This window comes from Loxodonta africana, chromosome 16 (genome assembly GCF_030014295.1).
Source record: "Loxodonta africana isolate mLoxAfr1 chromosome 16, mLoxAfr1.hap2, whole genome shotgun sequence".
Taxonomy (NCBI): domain Eukaryota; kingdom Metazoa; phylum Chordata; class Mammalia; order Proboscidea; family Elephantidae; genus Loxodonta; species Loxodonta africana.
The window spans coordinates 84,770,785-84,787,059 of NC_087357.1; the positions used below are offsets into that span (position 1 = coordinate 84,770,785).

At 39.4% G+C, this 16,275-nt stretch overlaps 1 protein-coding gene across 1 annotated transcript in view; it reads left to right on the forward strand.

Annotated features, from left to right (window-relative positions):
- Nucleotides 1-16,275, forward strand: part of PTPN20 (protein tyrosine phosphatase non-receptor type 20) — a 109,295-nt gene that overhangs the window by 52,432 nt on the left and 40,588 nt on the right. Inside the window, exon 4 of the mRNA XM_064269092.1 lies at nucleotides 6,436-6,770. Coding sequence (XP_064125162.1) covers nucleotides 6,436-6,770 — 335 coding nt within the window. The remainder of the gene's footprint in view (nucleotides 1-6,435; nucleotides 6,771-16,275) is intronic.

Below are 16,275 nucleotides of genomic sequence, written 5' to 3' on the forward strand. Positions count from 1 at the left end.
GTTGTATCATTTTGCATTCCCACAGCAGGGCATAAGAGCTCCAGTCTCCCCACAGCCTCTGCAACGTTTGATTTTTTTTTTTTAATTAGTGCCAGTAATGGCTGTGTGAGATGGTATCTCATTTTGGTTTTGATTTGCATTTCTCTAATGGCTAGTGATCCTGAGCATTTCCTTATGTGTATGTTAGCCACTTGAATATCACCTTTGGTGAAGTGTCAGTTCATATCCTTTGCCCATTTTTTAATTGGATTATATGTCTTTTTGTTGTAGAGGTGTTGGATTTTCCTGTAGATTTTAGAGATTAGACCTTTGTTGGATTTGTCGTGACCAAGAATGTTTTCCCAGTCTGTAGGTTCTCTTTTTACTCTTTTGGTGAAGTCTTTTGATTAGCATAAGTGTTTAGTATTTAGAAGATCCCAGTAATCTAGCTTAGCTTTGGTGTTTGTGTATTGTTAGTTATAGTTTGTATCTTGTTAATGCCGTGTATTAGGGCCTCTAGAATTGACAATTTTTTTCTTCTATGATCTTTATAGTTTTGGGTTTTATATTTAGGTCTTTGTTCCATTTTGAATTAGTTTTTGTGTATGGTATGAGATATGTGTCCTGTTTCATTTTTTTTGCAGACAGACATGCAGTTATGACAGTGCCATTTGTTTAAAAGACTGTCTTTTCCCCATTTAATGGACTTTGGGCCTTTGTCAAAGATCAGGTGACCATAGGTGGATGGGTTTAGATCTCGGTTCTCAGTTCTGTTCCATTCGTCAACGTGTCTGTCACTGTACCAGTACCAGGCTGTTTTGTCTACCATAGCTATATAGTAGGTTCTGAGATTAGGTAGGGCAAGTCCTCCTACTTTATTCTTCTTCTTCAATAGTGCTTGCTTATCCAGGGCCTTTTCTCTTTCCATAAAAAGTTAATGGTTAGTTTTTCAGTCTCTTTAAAGAATGCTGTTGGTATTTGGATTGGGATTACATTGCATTTGTTGATTGCTTTGGGTAGAATTGACATTTTCACGATGCTGAGTCTATGTATCCATGAGCATGGTGTGTTTTTCCATTTATGTAGGTCTCTTCAGGTTTCTTGCAGTGGAGTTTTGTAGATTTATTGGTATAGGTCTTTTACATCCCTGGTTAAATTTATTCCTAAGTATTTTATTTTTTTAGGGGCTATTATAAATGGTATTGTTTTCCTAATATCCTCTTCGGCGTTCTCTTTATTGGTGTATAGGAAACAACTGATTTTTGTATGTTTATTTTGTACCTTGCTACTCTGCTGAATCTTTCTGTTAGTTCTAGTAGTTTTCTAATGGAGTTTTTTGGGTTTTCTTTGTACAGTATTATATCATCTGCAAATGGGGATAGTTTTCCTTCTTCCTTACAAATTTGGATGCCCTTTATTTCTTTTTCTTGCATTATTGCTCTAGCTAGGCCTTCCAGCATAATGTAAAATAGGAGTGGTGATAAAGGACATCCTTATCTTGTTCCTGTTCTCAAGGGGGATGTTTCCAGCCTCTCTGTGTTGAGAATGATGCTGGCTGTTGGTTTTGTATAGATGCCCTTTATTATGTTGAGCAATTTCTCTTCTATACCTATTTTATTTAGAGTTTTCATCGGGAATGGGTTTGGGACTTTTGACAACAATTTTTAAGGGTTATGTAACAATAATAATTTTTTTCTACTGATTATTAAGAACACTTTACAGAGTTTTAGCTTGTACAGCCATATCTGTGGTCGTGTACTACCATGCAAAGCAAGGACAGCCCTTAGCATGCAGCCTAGGGATTTTCAGGTATAAAGACAATACCATGCATTTCTGTAACATTTTACAACTTACAGAACATTTTCAAATGCATAATTTTATATAATCTTCATAGAATCCCTCTGAACTAGATAACTCAGATATTATTATTCCCATGTCATAGAGAAGGGGACAGACTCTGAGGTTAAAAGGCATTTTTAAATGTTAATAAAGGAGTGGGACCACACTACATGTCAGGTTCTCTACTTAATGCTTTTTCTGTTACTTGTCTCTGAGTCAGGATCTACTCAGTACTGATTAATAACAGCAATGACTTAGATTTGTTCTCTACTCTTCAGGGCATGTTTGGGCATATCTTATTGAATATTCTCTACAGTCACGTGAGGAAGTAAGCACAGATGATAATACTGAATTTTCTTGTTCTCACGCATGATGATACATTTTCTGTGTATAGAATTCCTGATCATAATCTTTTCAGGCCTCCATAGACATTACTGTATTAATTTCCAGCACTTAGGATACTTTAAAGAACTCTGATTACAAGATGAGGTAGATTTTTTTTATTTGCAACCTATATTTTCCTGCCTTGATGACAGGATTAGTTTTTTTTTTTTTTTATCCTTTAATTTTTCCCTAGGTTATGTGATGACGTAAATGTGCTGAACAGAAGATTTCAAAGAGCAGCTCGAGAAGACAAAGTAAAATATTATACTGACATGCAAAAACCTGGAGTTAGAAAACAAAAAGGGAAAAACATGCTCGGCATTTCTCAAGCTGAAAGAACTGAAGGAAGAATTCAAGCCTCAAGTTGCAATAGTGAAGGATTCCATGGGCAAAATACTGAAAGATGCAGGAAGCATCAAAGGCAGATGGAAGGAATACAGTCACTGTACCAAAAAGAGTTGGTTGACATTCAGCCACTTCAGGGAGCAGCATATGATCAAGAACCGATGGTGCTGAAGGAAGAAGTCCAACCTGCACCAAAGATATTGGCAAAAAACAAGGCTCTAGGAATTAATGTAATATCAACTGAGATGTTTCAATAAATGAATGCAGCGATGGCAGTGCTCACTCATCTATGCCAAGAAATTTGAAAGACAGCTACCTGGCCAGCTGACTGGAGGAGATCCATATTTATGCCTATTCCAAATGTGATCCAGTTGAATTCAGAAATTATCGAACAATATCATTCATATCACATGCAAGTCAAATTTTGCTAAAGATCATTCAAAAGCCTTTGTAGCAGTACATTGATAGGGAATTGCCAAATATTCAAACTGAATTTAGAAGAGAAAGTGGAATGAGGAATATCATTGCTGATGTTAGATGGATCCTGGCTGAAAGTGTAGAATGCCAGAGAGATGTTTACCTATGTTTTATTGACTATTCAAAGGCATTTGACTGTGTGGATCATAACCAATTATGGATAACATTGTGAGTGGGAATTCCGAAACACTTAATTATGCTCATGAGGCACCTGTACATAGATCAAGAGGCAGTCATTCAAACAGAACAAGGGAATACCGTGTGGTTTAAACTCAGGAAAGTTGTGCGTCAGGGTTGTATTCTTTCACCATACTGTATTCAATCTGTATGTTGAAGGAATAATATAAGAAGCTGGATTATATGCAGAAGAATGGGCACCATAATTGGAAGAATACTCATTAACAACCTGTGGTACTCAGATCATAGAACCTTGCTTGCTCTAAGTGAAAAGGACTTGAAACACTTACTGATGAAGATCAAAGACCACAGCCTTCAGTATGGATTACACCTCAAAATAAATCAAAATTTCTCACAACTGGACCAATAAGCAGCATCATGATAAGTGGAGAAAAGATTTAAAATGTCAAGGATTTCATTTTACTTGTATCCACAATCAATACCCATAGAGATAGTAGTCAAGAAATCAAACAAAACATTGTATTGGGCAAATCTGCTGCAAAAGACCTCTTTAAAATGTTAAAAAGCAAAGATGTCACCTTGAATACTAAGGCGAGTCTGACCCAAGTCCTAATATTTTCTTTCTGCTTATATGCATGGGAAAGCTGGGCAATGAATAAGGAAGACCGAAGAAGAATTGACGCCTTTGAATTATAGCGTTGGCAGAGAATATTGAATATACCGTGGACTGCCAAAAGAACAAACAGATCTGACTTGGAAGAAGTACAGCCAGAACGCTTCTTGGAAGCAAGGATGGCGAGACTGCGTCTCACATACTTTGGACATGTTATCAGGAGGGATCAGACCCTGGAAAAGGATATCATGCTTGGTAAAGTAAAGGGTCAGCGAAAAAGAGAAAGACCCTCAACAAGGTGGATTGGCACAGTAGCTGAAACAGTGGGCTCAGGCATAACAACAATTATGAGGATGACACAGGACCAGGCAGTGGTTCCTTCTGTTGTACATAGGGTCGCTATGAGTCAGTACCAACTCAATGACACCTAACAACAACAATGTTTATGTTATGTTTAGGTTCAGATTTTTTCACTAATGTTGCCTGGCACATAGGCCTTTCCGTCTGCAAACTTGAGTCTTCTTTGAGAGACAACGGAGCATAGTATGACTTGGGCTCTGGAGCCTAGAAGAATTGACATATAATGTGGAGCAAAGTACTCAGCCACACTGAGTTTAGGTGCCTCATCTGAAAAGTATGAATAATAATAATGGTACCTGTTTTGAAGTTCAGATAAGGTTATGCACAGAGTACATACCATGCTGGTAGGCTGTGTGTACTGAGTTCCATTACTAATCTTCAACTTAGGGAACTTTTCTCCTGTGATCACTTGGGTTATTTCTTTCCAATTGTGTATTCCATGGTTTGCTTTTAAAATTCCTTTAATCTACTCCTTTTATATCCTCTGCATTCTTTAGCAGTTTAATCATTGTTGTCATTTTTTGCCTTTTTTTTTTTTTCTTGGAGTTCTGGAGGAAATTCCTTATGCCAGTTTTCTGAATCACCAATTTGTTTTTCTGTTTCATTCCCATTTTAGGGATTTTAATTGAGTAATTGTAGTTTTTATCTGAAAGCAAGATTTTATTATTTTAGGTTATTTAATTTTTACATCTGTAATCTTCAAAATGAAAAAGAGCTTTCTACTATAAAATTGATATGTACCAACTATAAAACTTTATGTAATAAAACAGTCACTGCTAACTTTTTTTGGTGAATATTTGCCAGGGTTACCACATAATTAAAAACAACAACAATAACAAAACCTGGCTTGGCAAATATTCATCAGAATGTTAGCAGAGGCTGTTTTATTTGTATATATGTATAAGGAGTCTTGGTGATGCTGGGCTGCTAACCAAAAGGTCAGCAGTCTGTACCCACTCAGTGGCTCCACAACAGACAGATTTGGCAGTCAGCTTCCATAAAGATTACAGCTTAGGAAGCCCTACAGAACAGTTCTACTCTCTCATATGAAATCACTAAGAGTCAGAATCGACTTGACAGCAACAGGTTTGGTTTTTTGGTTATATATATGAAAGATTTTGCTGTAATGCTTTAATTTCTTCCTTTTCAGCTTAATAATATAACATATTTTTATGTCAATAAACATAGTTATATATTATCCTTTTAAATGTTAAAATAATATTCTCTTGGATTGCATTTAAAATTTAAATAGGGTTTTTAAAGTGTCCACTTTTATGGAAAAGAAAGCATTTGCTATGATTTCTCAGAACAGTCTCCATTATTGAAATACTGGGTATCTTCACATATCTAGTGATTGTTTGAGATGGGCTGTTTCAGAAATTGTGTTATGTCCTGTCTGAATATGTTTGTCATACACACATTTGCTGAATAAGTGGTATACTTGGCTATGAAGAGTAAGGAGGGCTTATTTGTAAGACAGCTACATGGCAGGGAAGGCCACTCCTTTGCTGAGTGTTTTTATTCTCCTTGTGGAGCAGTGGTGGAGCCAGAGATCCATATGTCTTTGTGAAGTGAAGGAACAGCTCTCGGGGCAGTGAAGTTTACTAATAACCCAAGTAGCTATTTTTCCATCTCTCCTATTTGCTATGTTTGTCATAACAGTCCATGTTACGTTAATTGGAGCAAATGCGCTTGGTAGCATCCTTTTGCCATGGTACCTTAGCTTTGATTAGTAGGCTCTTTCACCAGATGAAGGCTAAGGATGGACATAAAAGCTGTTACCTTCTGTGGGAGCACCGATCGAGTTATACTAATCCTAGGATTTGACTCCCATTAACTACCACAGTCCATTTTTGTCCCTGGCCCCTGCTGCTCTGGGCTTGCAGATTTCCTGGATTCTGCAGAGAAGTGCCATTCACCTACTTCCTCAGAGTGCTCCTCCTTTGCTGTGTTGAATTGCAGACTAGTAAGTACCCTTGGCCTAATCCTACCTGTGCCATAGCTAGCAGAAATCTGTCAAAGTGCCTGGGATTCTAGTGCCACCCTTCTCTGTTTAGTAAACACTGATAAAAAAAAATCACCTTATTATTTAACTTTTAGGTCATGCCAGTAGGCTTTAGGGAGGAAAGAATTTAAACTTATGGACTCCAATTACCCTTTGGAAGAAACTCCTGTGCCATGTTCTGTATTGGTCAGAGAAGTAGATAGATTTACCTTTGTGAAATGCTTTCCTCAAGTCTGGGTGTAATCACATCTCCTGCTTTTCATTTATCTGTCTGATGTTTCTGTTTCTGTAACAGATGATTCAACACGTGTCCCTCTTGGAGAAAGCAGGGACTACATCAATGCTAGTTATATTAGAATAGTAAATTCTGGAGAAGAGTATTTTTACATTGCTACCCAAGGACCACTGCGAGATACTGTAAGTGATTTTTGGCAAATGGTTTTGGAAAATCAAGCTAATGTTATTGCCATGATGACCAGAGAGGTAGAAGATGGAACTGTCAAATGTCACCGTTACTGGCCCATCTCTCTGGATAAGCCTTTGGAATTGAAATACTTCAGTATCTTCTTGGAGAACTACCAGATACTTGAAGAGTTCATCATTCGAATACTTAAAGTTGTGGAGAAGACCGTAAGTTTTTAAAAATCAGTATTAGATATGTTTCACTACATAAGCACTAGCAGTTAGGAATAGGATGGGATAGAAAACTGGGAATGCTTTTCTAAATAATTCCCTTTTACTTCTCCCTGTTACCATAAGGAAACCCTGGTGGCATCGTATTTAAGACTTCAGCTGCTAACCAAAAGGTCGGCAGTTGAAATCCACCAGGCGCTCCTTGGGAACCCTATGGGACAGTTCTACTCTGTCCTATAGGGTCACTATGAGTCGGAATCGATTCGACGGCAGTGGGTTTGGGTTTTTTTCAGGTACCATAAACTAAGCCACTGCCACTTGCATTTTGGCTTAACGAAACTCTGACTAAAGAGAAGAAAAAGTGGAAAAGGAGATGTGGGATAGAGGAAGTGAATATTAGAAACTGTCTTTTCCTAGGATGTACATAGGCTGCTTCTGCTGAATGTGACAGATATGTATTGATTCCTTAATGTGTGCTGTATACGCCTGACCCTACTGGTACTTACCGAGTAGTGGGGACATGGGTACACTCCTGATACTTTCAAATACTGTGTTCGGTGGTAGTAACAGAGGTCTGTATGGAGTACTTAGGGGACTTAGAAGGGAGGCTCTTGGCTTTGTTTGGGGCTTGTGGTAGGTTTGCTGTAGGAGGTGATGTCTGGATTGAGAATTGCTCAAATGAGAAAGATAGGGAGAAAGAAATAGATAATGAAATGTAAATAAGCATGAGGTGTCTGTAGAGAAATGTAAGTAGTTAAGGGTGGATGACTGAATGTTCAGTGCAGGTAGTAATGAGAGATGAGATGAGGCCGTAGAAGAGGCCAGCCAGGAGGTGAAATGTCTTAGATTTCGGCTAAGGACCATGGATTTTATTACGAAGATAATTGGGAGGTATCAAAGAATTTTATTAGGGGGTAGCATGATCAATTAAGGAAGTTGGCATTGGGATGGAAAGCAGAGACATAGGTGTTTTGCAGACAAAATCAGCAGACTTAGGACTTGTGACTTTTGAGTGACAGGAGGGGTAGAAAATTGCTATCTATCCAATTTGGTAGCCACATGTGGCTATTTATGTTTAAATTCAAATATTTAAAATTACATTAAATAAAAAACTCAGCTCCTCAGTTGCAGTAGCCACATTTCTAGTATTTATTAGTCACACGTGACTAACGGCTGACATATTGGATAGCACAGATACAGAATATTTGCATCATTTTAGAAAGCTCTGTTGGGCAGTGCCAGTCTAGAATAATTAATGGATTTCTTGATCTAATAGATTTAGAAAATAGGAAAGGAATTATTTGTAGGAGATGATGAGCTACGTCTTTCTATGTGAACTTGGTAGCGATACATGAGTTTAGCAGGAGTGAAAGGGGCAGAAGTTGGGCAGGAAACTTGTAGAGAGTCGTGAGGTTTGGAGTCATCACCAAAGAAGTTTATTGGAGCACAGCCAATGGCAAGGGAAAAGGTTGCTGGTGGTGCTGAGGTTGTTGGAACCCATTAATCTGTAATAGCAATAGAATATACAGCTTTGTTATTATTTCTGGGAGCCTGGCTGTGGGATCCCTGAAGACAAGATTATGGGACTGATCCAGGAGGGATGTTGTCCAGTATATGTGGCAACAGTCAGAGGAGCAAAGGAGTTAGCAGTTTGGTGAGAGAATGATTCAGATAAACAAACATGAAGTCTAAGCTGCTCAGAGAAACGAATGAGATCAGAGGGAATAGTGAATGAGGAGACAGTGGAGGATTTAAGGGACAGGAGATCGCCATTTGGTCACATTGTTGTTGGATTTAAGTGAGCTGCTAGGGTAAACCTTCTGGTCAGAAAGTGATATTGGAGGTTAAGAACTGAACATTACATGTGATAAGTCCAAGGAGTGGTTATTATTGTGAGGACTAGAAGAAAGGAAGTGGTCCTCCCTGCAAGAGAGAACTACACATGTGACATTAGAGTCTGTTGAGACCTGAATTATGTGGTAGGGAGAAGACTATGATCTTCAGTGTATGTGGAAGATCCACCAGGAGGTTTAGCCACTGGATGATAGGAAGGAGAAGATGAAGCTAGAGGTATGAAGTCAAAAGGAAGAGGGGATTTTATACAATGAGAAGGAGTAGTGAACTAGAAACAGAAGTGGGCAGCACAGAGTATGCAACATTACCTCTGAGCTGTGTGGTACCTGGAGCATGGTAGAAGGGGTAGCCTCAGTTAGAGAGGCCTGCAGAGTGAAGTCCCTGTGGGAGGCAAGACGAGGAGGTGGAAGAAGCATTCAGTGAAATGATAGGGCTTCAAAGAGTTTACTGTGGGATGGGAGACACAAGTGCAAAGGGCGAGGGTGAAGAGAGGGGAGTGTGGATAATGGAGAGGAAGAGATAGAGTTGAGGAATATGATGATCACAGCACAGAGTGAGACCAAGGATGCCAGGAATCATAATTATGGTTTACATGGATGGAGAGCTTGCTAGTTGTGTGTTGAGCCTGGTGTGTGCACTGCGCATGTGGGGACACATTCGATCCTTCTCTCCCCTGGTGCTTGTTGATTGCCTGCTATTAACCAGGCATTGTGCTAGGTGCTGGGGATAGAAGACAGGCACAATATCAACTTTTAGAACACTTACCTCTAGTGGGGAAGGAAGACACTACACCAGTTTTTTTTTTTTTAAATAATATTTTATTGTGTTTTTGGTGAAGGTTTATACAGCAGTTTAGGTTCCCATTCAACAATTTCTGCGCAAGTTGTTCATCGACATTGGTTACATTCTTCACAATGTGTGAACATTCTCATTATTTCCCTTCTGGTTGTTTTGTTTTCATTAATCCAGTTTTCCCTGCCCATTTACTTTCCCATCTTTGTTTTAAAGCAATTGTTGAATATTTGGTCTCATATAGGTAATTTTTTTTTTTCAATTTTTATTGTGGTTTAAGTGAAAGTTTACGAATCAAGTCAGTCTCTCACACAAAAACTTGTATGTACCTTGCTATGTACTCCCAAATGCTCTCCCGCTAATGAGGCAGCCTGCTCCCTTCTTTCACTCTCTCTTTTCAAGTCCATTTCACTAGCTCCTAACCCCCTCTACCCTCTCATCTCCCCTCCAGGGAGGAGATGCCAACATAGTCTCAAGTGTCCACCTGATCCAAGAAGCTCACTCCTCACCAGCATCCCTCTCCAACCCACTGTCCAGTCCAATCCCTGTCTGAAGAGTTGGCTTTGGGAATGGTTCCTGTCCTGGGCGAACAGAAGGTCTGGGGGGCATGACCACCGGGGTCCTTCTAGTCTCAGTCAGACCATTAAGTCTAGTCTTATGAGAATTTGGGGTCTGCAACCCACTGCTCTCTCATACAGGTGATTTTTTAAAGGAGCACAGTACTTATGGGTGATAGTCATTATTTTTTGAGCCAGTTTGTTTTTTAATTACAAGATGCTGGTTCAAGGTTTGAAGAGTATCTCAGGGCAGTAGTCACAGGGAGTCCTCCAGTCTCAACCAGTCCAGTAGGTCTTTTTTTTTTTTTTTTAGGAATTTGAGGTTCTATTCCATATTTTTCTCCCATTTTATCAGAGCCCATCTATTGTGGCGCTGATTAGACCAATTTGTAGTGGTAGCCAGGCACCATCTAGTTCTGGTCTCAGGGTAGATGAGGCTGTGGTTTGTGTAAACTATTTGTCCTGTAGACTAGTTTCTTCTTGGAATCTTTGGTTACCTCCTTTTTCTTTTGCTCTGGAGGAGCAGAGACCAGTAGTTTATCTTATATGGCTACTCACAAGCTTTTAAGACCCCAGACACTACTCACCAAACTAGGATGTAGACCGTAACTTTATGAACTATATTATGCCAATTGACTGAGATGTCCCACATTGTGGTACTAATCCTCTAAACCCAGAAATCCAATTCCATGATGCCTTTAGTTATGTCTCAGAAGTGTCTGTAACTGTGCCCCCATATGCTTTATTATGTATATGAATATATGTGCATATAGTCACATAGCTGCATATACATATGCATACATCTATATATACACACATAAACACATAACTATACACATATAAGGAAACTTGGTGGTGCAGTAGTTAAGAGCTCGGGCTGCTAACCAAAAGGTCAGTGGTTCAAATTCACCAGCTGCTCCTTGGAAAACCCTATGGGGCAGTTCTACTCTGTCCTGTAGGGTTGCTTTGAGTTGGAATCAACTCAGCAGCAGCAAATATGCTTACATACATGCATGTATACCCACACATTCAATTTTTGGTTGTTTCAAAATTGCATGTGCCATAGCAGTTACCAACAAGTCCTTTTTCCTTGTGTACTTTTTAGTGACACCATTTCCCTTCATTAAGCTGCGTACACCTCACCCTGCACAAGTCAGTTCTGAGTGATGTGTGATATGCGTGGGAAGGATAGTGAGTGTGCTTGGAGGATATAGGTCAAGTATGTGGCACAGAGGAATTGTCTGTGTCACATTTTGGTAATTCTTGAGATATTTCAAACTTTTTCATTATTCTTATATCTGTTATGGTTATCTGTGATCAGTAATATTTGATATTATTATTCTAATTGTTTTGCGGCACTACAAACCATACCCATATGAGATGGCAAACTGAATTAATAAATGTTGTGTGTGTTCTGATAGCTCCACAGACTATTTGTTCCCCCATCTCGTTCCCTCTCCTCAGGCCTCCCTGTTCCCTAAGACATGACAATATTGAAATTAGGCCATTTAATAACCCTGCAATGGCTTCTAAGTGTTCAAGAGAAAGGAAGAGTCGCACATCTCTCACTCTGAAAAGCTAGAAATGATTAAGCTTAGTGAGGAAGGCATATCAAAAGCTGAGACAGGCCAAGATCTAGGCCTCTTGCACCAAACAGTTAGCCAAGTTGTGAATGGAAAGGAAAAGTTCTTGAAGGAAATTAAACGGGCTACCCCAGTTAACACATGAATAATGAGAAAGCAAAAACGCCTTATTGCTGATATGGAGAAAGTTCTAGTGGTCTGATAAAAGATCACACCAGCTACAACATTCTCTTAAGCCAAAGCTTAGTGCAGAGCAAGGCCCTAACTCTCGTCAAGTCCGTGAAGGCCAAGAGAGGTGAGAAAGCTGCAGCAGAAAAGTTGAAGCTGGCAGAGGCTGGTTCACGAGGTTTAAGGAGAGAAGCCGTCTCCATACCATGAAGGTGCAAGAGGCAGCAGTGGGTGCTGGTGTAGAAGCAGCAGCAAGTCATCCAGAAGCTCCAGCTCAGGGAGACGGGGCCAAGCTGGCTGAGCAGTCAGACGCTTCCTGTGCCCCCTCTTACAGCAGAGACCCCAAAACAAGGAAATTGATAATACGTGACAGTCTAGGAGCCCTGAACATCAAAGGCAAAGTTGAGGAATCCAGCAGAGCGGCAGGGGGAGCGAGAGAAGATTCAGAAGCAGCAGGGAACTGGCACAGCTGATTTGGTGGAAACCAGCTCCCTGCAGGCTGGACCTCTTGGTACGAGCGTGAGGAGGCAAGCAGTGGCATTTGGGGTGCGCTTTCCACGTCAGGAGAATCAGCAGAAAGCGGTGCTCTCGGCAAAGGATAAGTACATGTGTCCAGTCTATCGTGTGGACCAAAAAACAACCCTTTGGGGAAAATGCTTTCTCCCAATTTCCTGATGCCTCCCTGCTCTGCACCAGTCAGAACTGGCTTCAGTGAAAGCTGCTTTCCCTGGGCTGGAAGTAGGACCTGTGGTGCTCCCTGAGCCATTCTCCCAGCCTTGGCGAAGGAACAAATTAACAAACAGGGAAAAAAATAATCTGCCAGCTCCCCTAAGCCAGAAACGCAGGGCAGAAACAGATCCTTTCCCAGGCACAGGCATAAGGGGTCCACAGACTTTGAATGCCTTTTACCCCTGCATAGGCCTGTGTGGACCCATTACAACAGCGTAGGGCCTCATTAGCACAGTACCACAGGGTATATACATGAAGTCTGACTTCAGCTGTTTTAGCCATATTGCTAGAGAGGTAGGTTCACGATGTTTAACATCACTCTGCCTATTAAGCACGGTCCTCACCTACCCAAATCAGGGGCCTGAGGACTGGTGGATCCACCCATGCCACCTAGCCACCCGAGATAGGATTCCAGAAAAGTGGTACCTCCTAGCCCTTCCAGCCAACAGCATTGCATGCACATAGTCCAGCTGAAAAACACATCCACCTAGGCGCCCTAGAGAACAGGAACACACTTTCCTCACAGACATGCAAGGGTGGTTGTCAGCCCCCTGCTTTGCTGAGTACATGACCCCCTGCTGCAGCCAGATACCTGTGCCTAAACCAGTCACCCCTGCTCGTCAAACACTGTAGGTGAGAGCCTGCACCACACACTTAGTGACTACCAGGACACCTGAGCTAGATCCATATAAAAAAAGTAAACGGACTCCTGGGCTCATACACCAAGTAATAGCTCTAACCACCTGGTGACTGGATGTTAGAGCTTCAAAGGTGCCAATAACCAAACTAGCTCACTCGAGCAGCCTACTTGGGTATATCAAAACAAAACAAAACAGGAAGCCAGGGCACAGTGAGCAAACAGAAAATAAATAAATACAATAACTTATTGGTGGCTTGGAGAAAACAGTCAATATCAAATCACATAAAGAAGCAGACCATGATGGCTTCAGCAAGCTCCCAAAACAAAGAATCAAGAAATCTTCCGGATGAAGATGTATTCCTGGAATTACCAGAGGTAGAATACAAAAGATTAATATACAGAACTCTTGAAGATATCAGGAAGGAAATTAGGCATGATGAAGAACAAGCCAAGCAACACACAGACCAAGCATTAGAGGAACTTAAGAAGATCAGAAAAGAGCATAATGACAAATTTAATAGGCTGCAAGACTCCATAGAGAGCAAGCAGAAATCCAGAAGATTAACAATAAAATTTCAGAATTAGACCACTCAATAGAAAGTCATAGGAGTAGAACTGAGGCAATGGAAGTCAGAATTAGTGAGACTGAAGATAAAGCACTTGTCACCAACATATTTCAGGAAAAATCGGATAAAAGAACAAAAACAAAAAGGAAGAAACCTTAAGAGTCTATCAAGAAGTATAACCTATGAGTTATGGGAGTACCGGAAGAGGGGGCAATAACAGAAAATACAGAGAGAATTGTTGAAGATTTGTTGGCAAAAAACTTCTCTGATGTGGTGAAAGATGAGAAGATATCTGTCTAAGATGCTTATCGAACCCCACATAAAGTAGATCCCAAAAGAAATTCACCAAGGCATATTATAATTAAACTTACCAAAGCCAAAGATAGAGAATTTTAATAGCGGCTAGGGATAAATGAAAAGGCACCTATGAAGGAGAGTCCATAAGACTAAGCTCGGACTAGTCAGTAGAAACCATGCAGGCAAAAAGGCAATGGGATGACATATATAAAGCCTTGAAGGAAAAAAATTGCCAGCCAAGAATTATAAAATATATACAGCAAAACTGTCTCTCACATATGAAGGTGAAATTAGAACATTTCCAGATAAACAGAAGTTTAGGAAATTTGCAAAAGCGAAACCAAAATTACAAGAAATATTAAAGGGAGTCCTCTGGGTAGAAAATCAATGACAAGACTAGAACACAGGACAGAGTAACCAGATATCAACTCAGATAGGGAAATCATAAAAATAAATCAAAACTAAAACACTCAAAAGAGGGAAACAGAAGTGTCATTATGTAAAAGATGACAACATTAAATAAAAAAAGAGGGACTAAAAAATGTAGTTATAGCTCTCTCATATGGAGAAGAAATCAAGGCGATAAAAAGAAATAAAAGATTGATTTAAACTTAGAAAAATAGAGGTAAATGTTAAGGTAAACACAGAGGAAACTAACAGTCCTACACATCAAAATAAAAGACAAGAGGAATGTAAAGACTGAGCAAATAGAAAAGAAACAACAATGAAAAAGAGGTAAAGACAATATATAAAGAAAAATGACTCAACACAGATAATTAAATGGAAAAAAGAAAGTGTCAACAACACACAAAAAAAGACATCAAAATGACAGCACTGAACTCATATCCATTAATAATTACACTGAATGTTAATGGACTAAATGCACCAATAAAGAGACAGCATGGCAGAATGAATGAAAAAGCATGATCCGTCTATATGCTGCATACAAGAGGCACACATTAGACTTAAAGACACAGACTTAAACTCAAAGGATGGAAAAAATTATATCAAGTAAACAACAATCAAAAAAGAGGAGGAGTGGCAATATTAATTTCTGACAAAATAGACTTTAAAATCCACTACAGAGGATAGGGAAGGACACTATATAATGATTAAAACAATACACCAGGAGGACAAAACTATAATAAATATTTATGCACCCAACAATAGGGCTCCAAAGTACATAAAACAGACTCTAACAGCATTGAAAATAGAGATAGCCAGCTCCACAATAATAGTAGGAGATTTCAACAGACCACTTTGGGTGAAGTACAGAACATCCAGAAAGAAGCTCAATAAAGACATGGAAGATCTAAATGCTACAGTCAACCAACTTGATCTCATAGACATATACAGAGCACTCCACCCAAGAGCAGCCAAGTATACTTTCTTTTCCAACGCACATGGAACATTCTCCAGAGTAGACCACATATTAGGCCACAAAGCAAGCCTCAACAAAATCCAAAACACTGAAATATTACAAAGCATCTTTTCTGACTATAAACCCATAAAAGTAGAAATTAATAACAGAAAAAGCAAGGAAACTAAAATACCAAACATGGAAACTGAACAACACTTTCCTCAGAAACTACTGGCTTATAGAAGAAATCAAGGACAGAATAAAGAAATTCATAGAATCAAATGATAATGAAAACACTTCCAGAACCTTTGAGACACAGCAAAAGCAGTGCTCAGAGATCAATTTACAGAAATAAATGCACACATCTAAAAAGAAGAGAGGGCCAAAATCAAAGAATTAACCTTACAACTTGAACAAATAGAAAGAGAGCAGCAAAAGAAGCTCTTGGGCACCAGAAGAAAGCAAATAATAAAAATTAGGGCAGAATTAAATGAAATAGAACAGAAAAACAACTGAAAGAGTTAACAAGACCAAAAGCTGGTTCTTTGAAAAGGTCAACAAAATCGATAAACCACTGACCAAACTGACAAAATAAAAACAGAAGAGGAAGCAAATAACCCGAATAAGAAATGAGATGGACGACATCACAACAGACCCAACTGAAATTAGAAGAATTGTAACAGAATACTGTGAAAAATCATACTCCCAAAAATTTGAAAACCTAGAGGAAATGGATAAATTTCTTGAAACACGCTACCTACCTAAATTAGCACAAACAGAGGAAGAACAACTAAATAGACCCATAACAAAAGAAGACATTGAAAAGGTTAATTAAAAAAGCTCCCCGTCAAAAAAGTGCTGGCCCTGATGGCTTCACTGGAGAATTCTACCAAACTTTCAGAGAAGTGTTAACACCACTACTGTTAAAGGCATTTCAGAGCATAGAAAAGGATGGA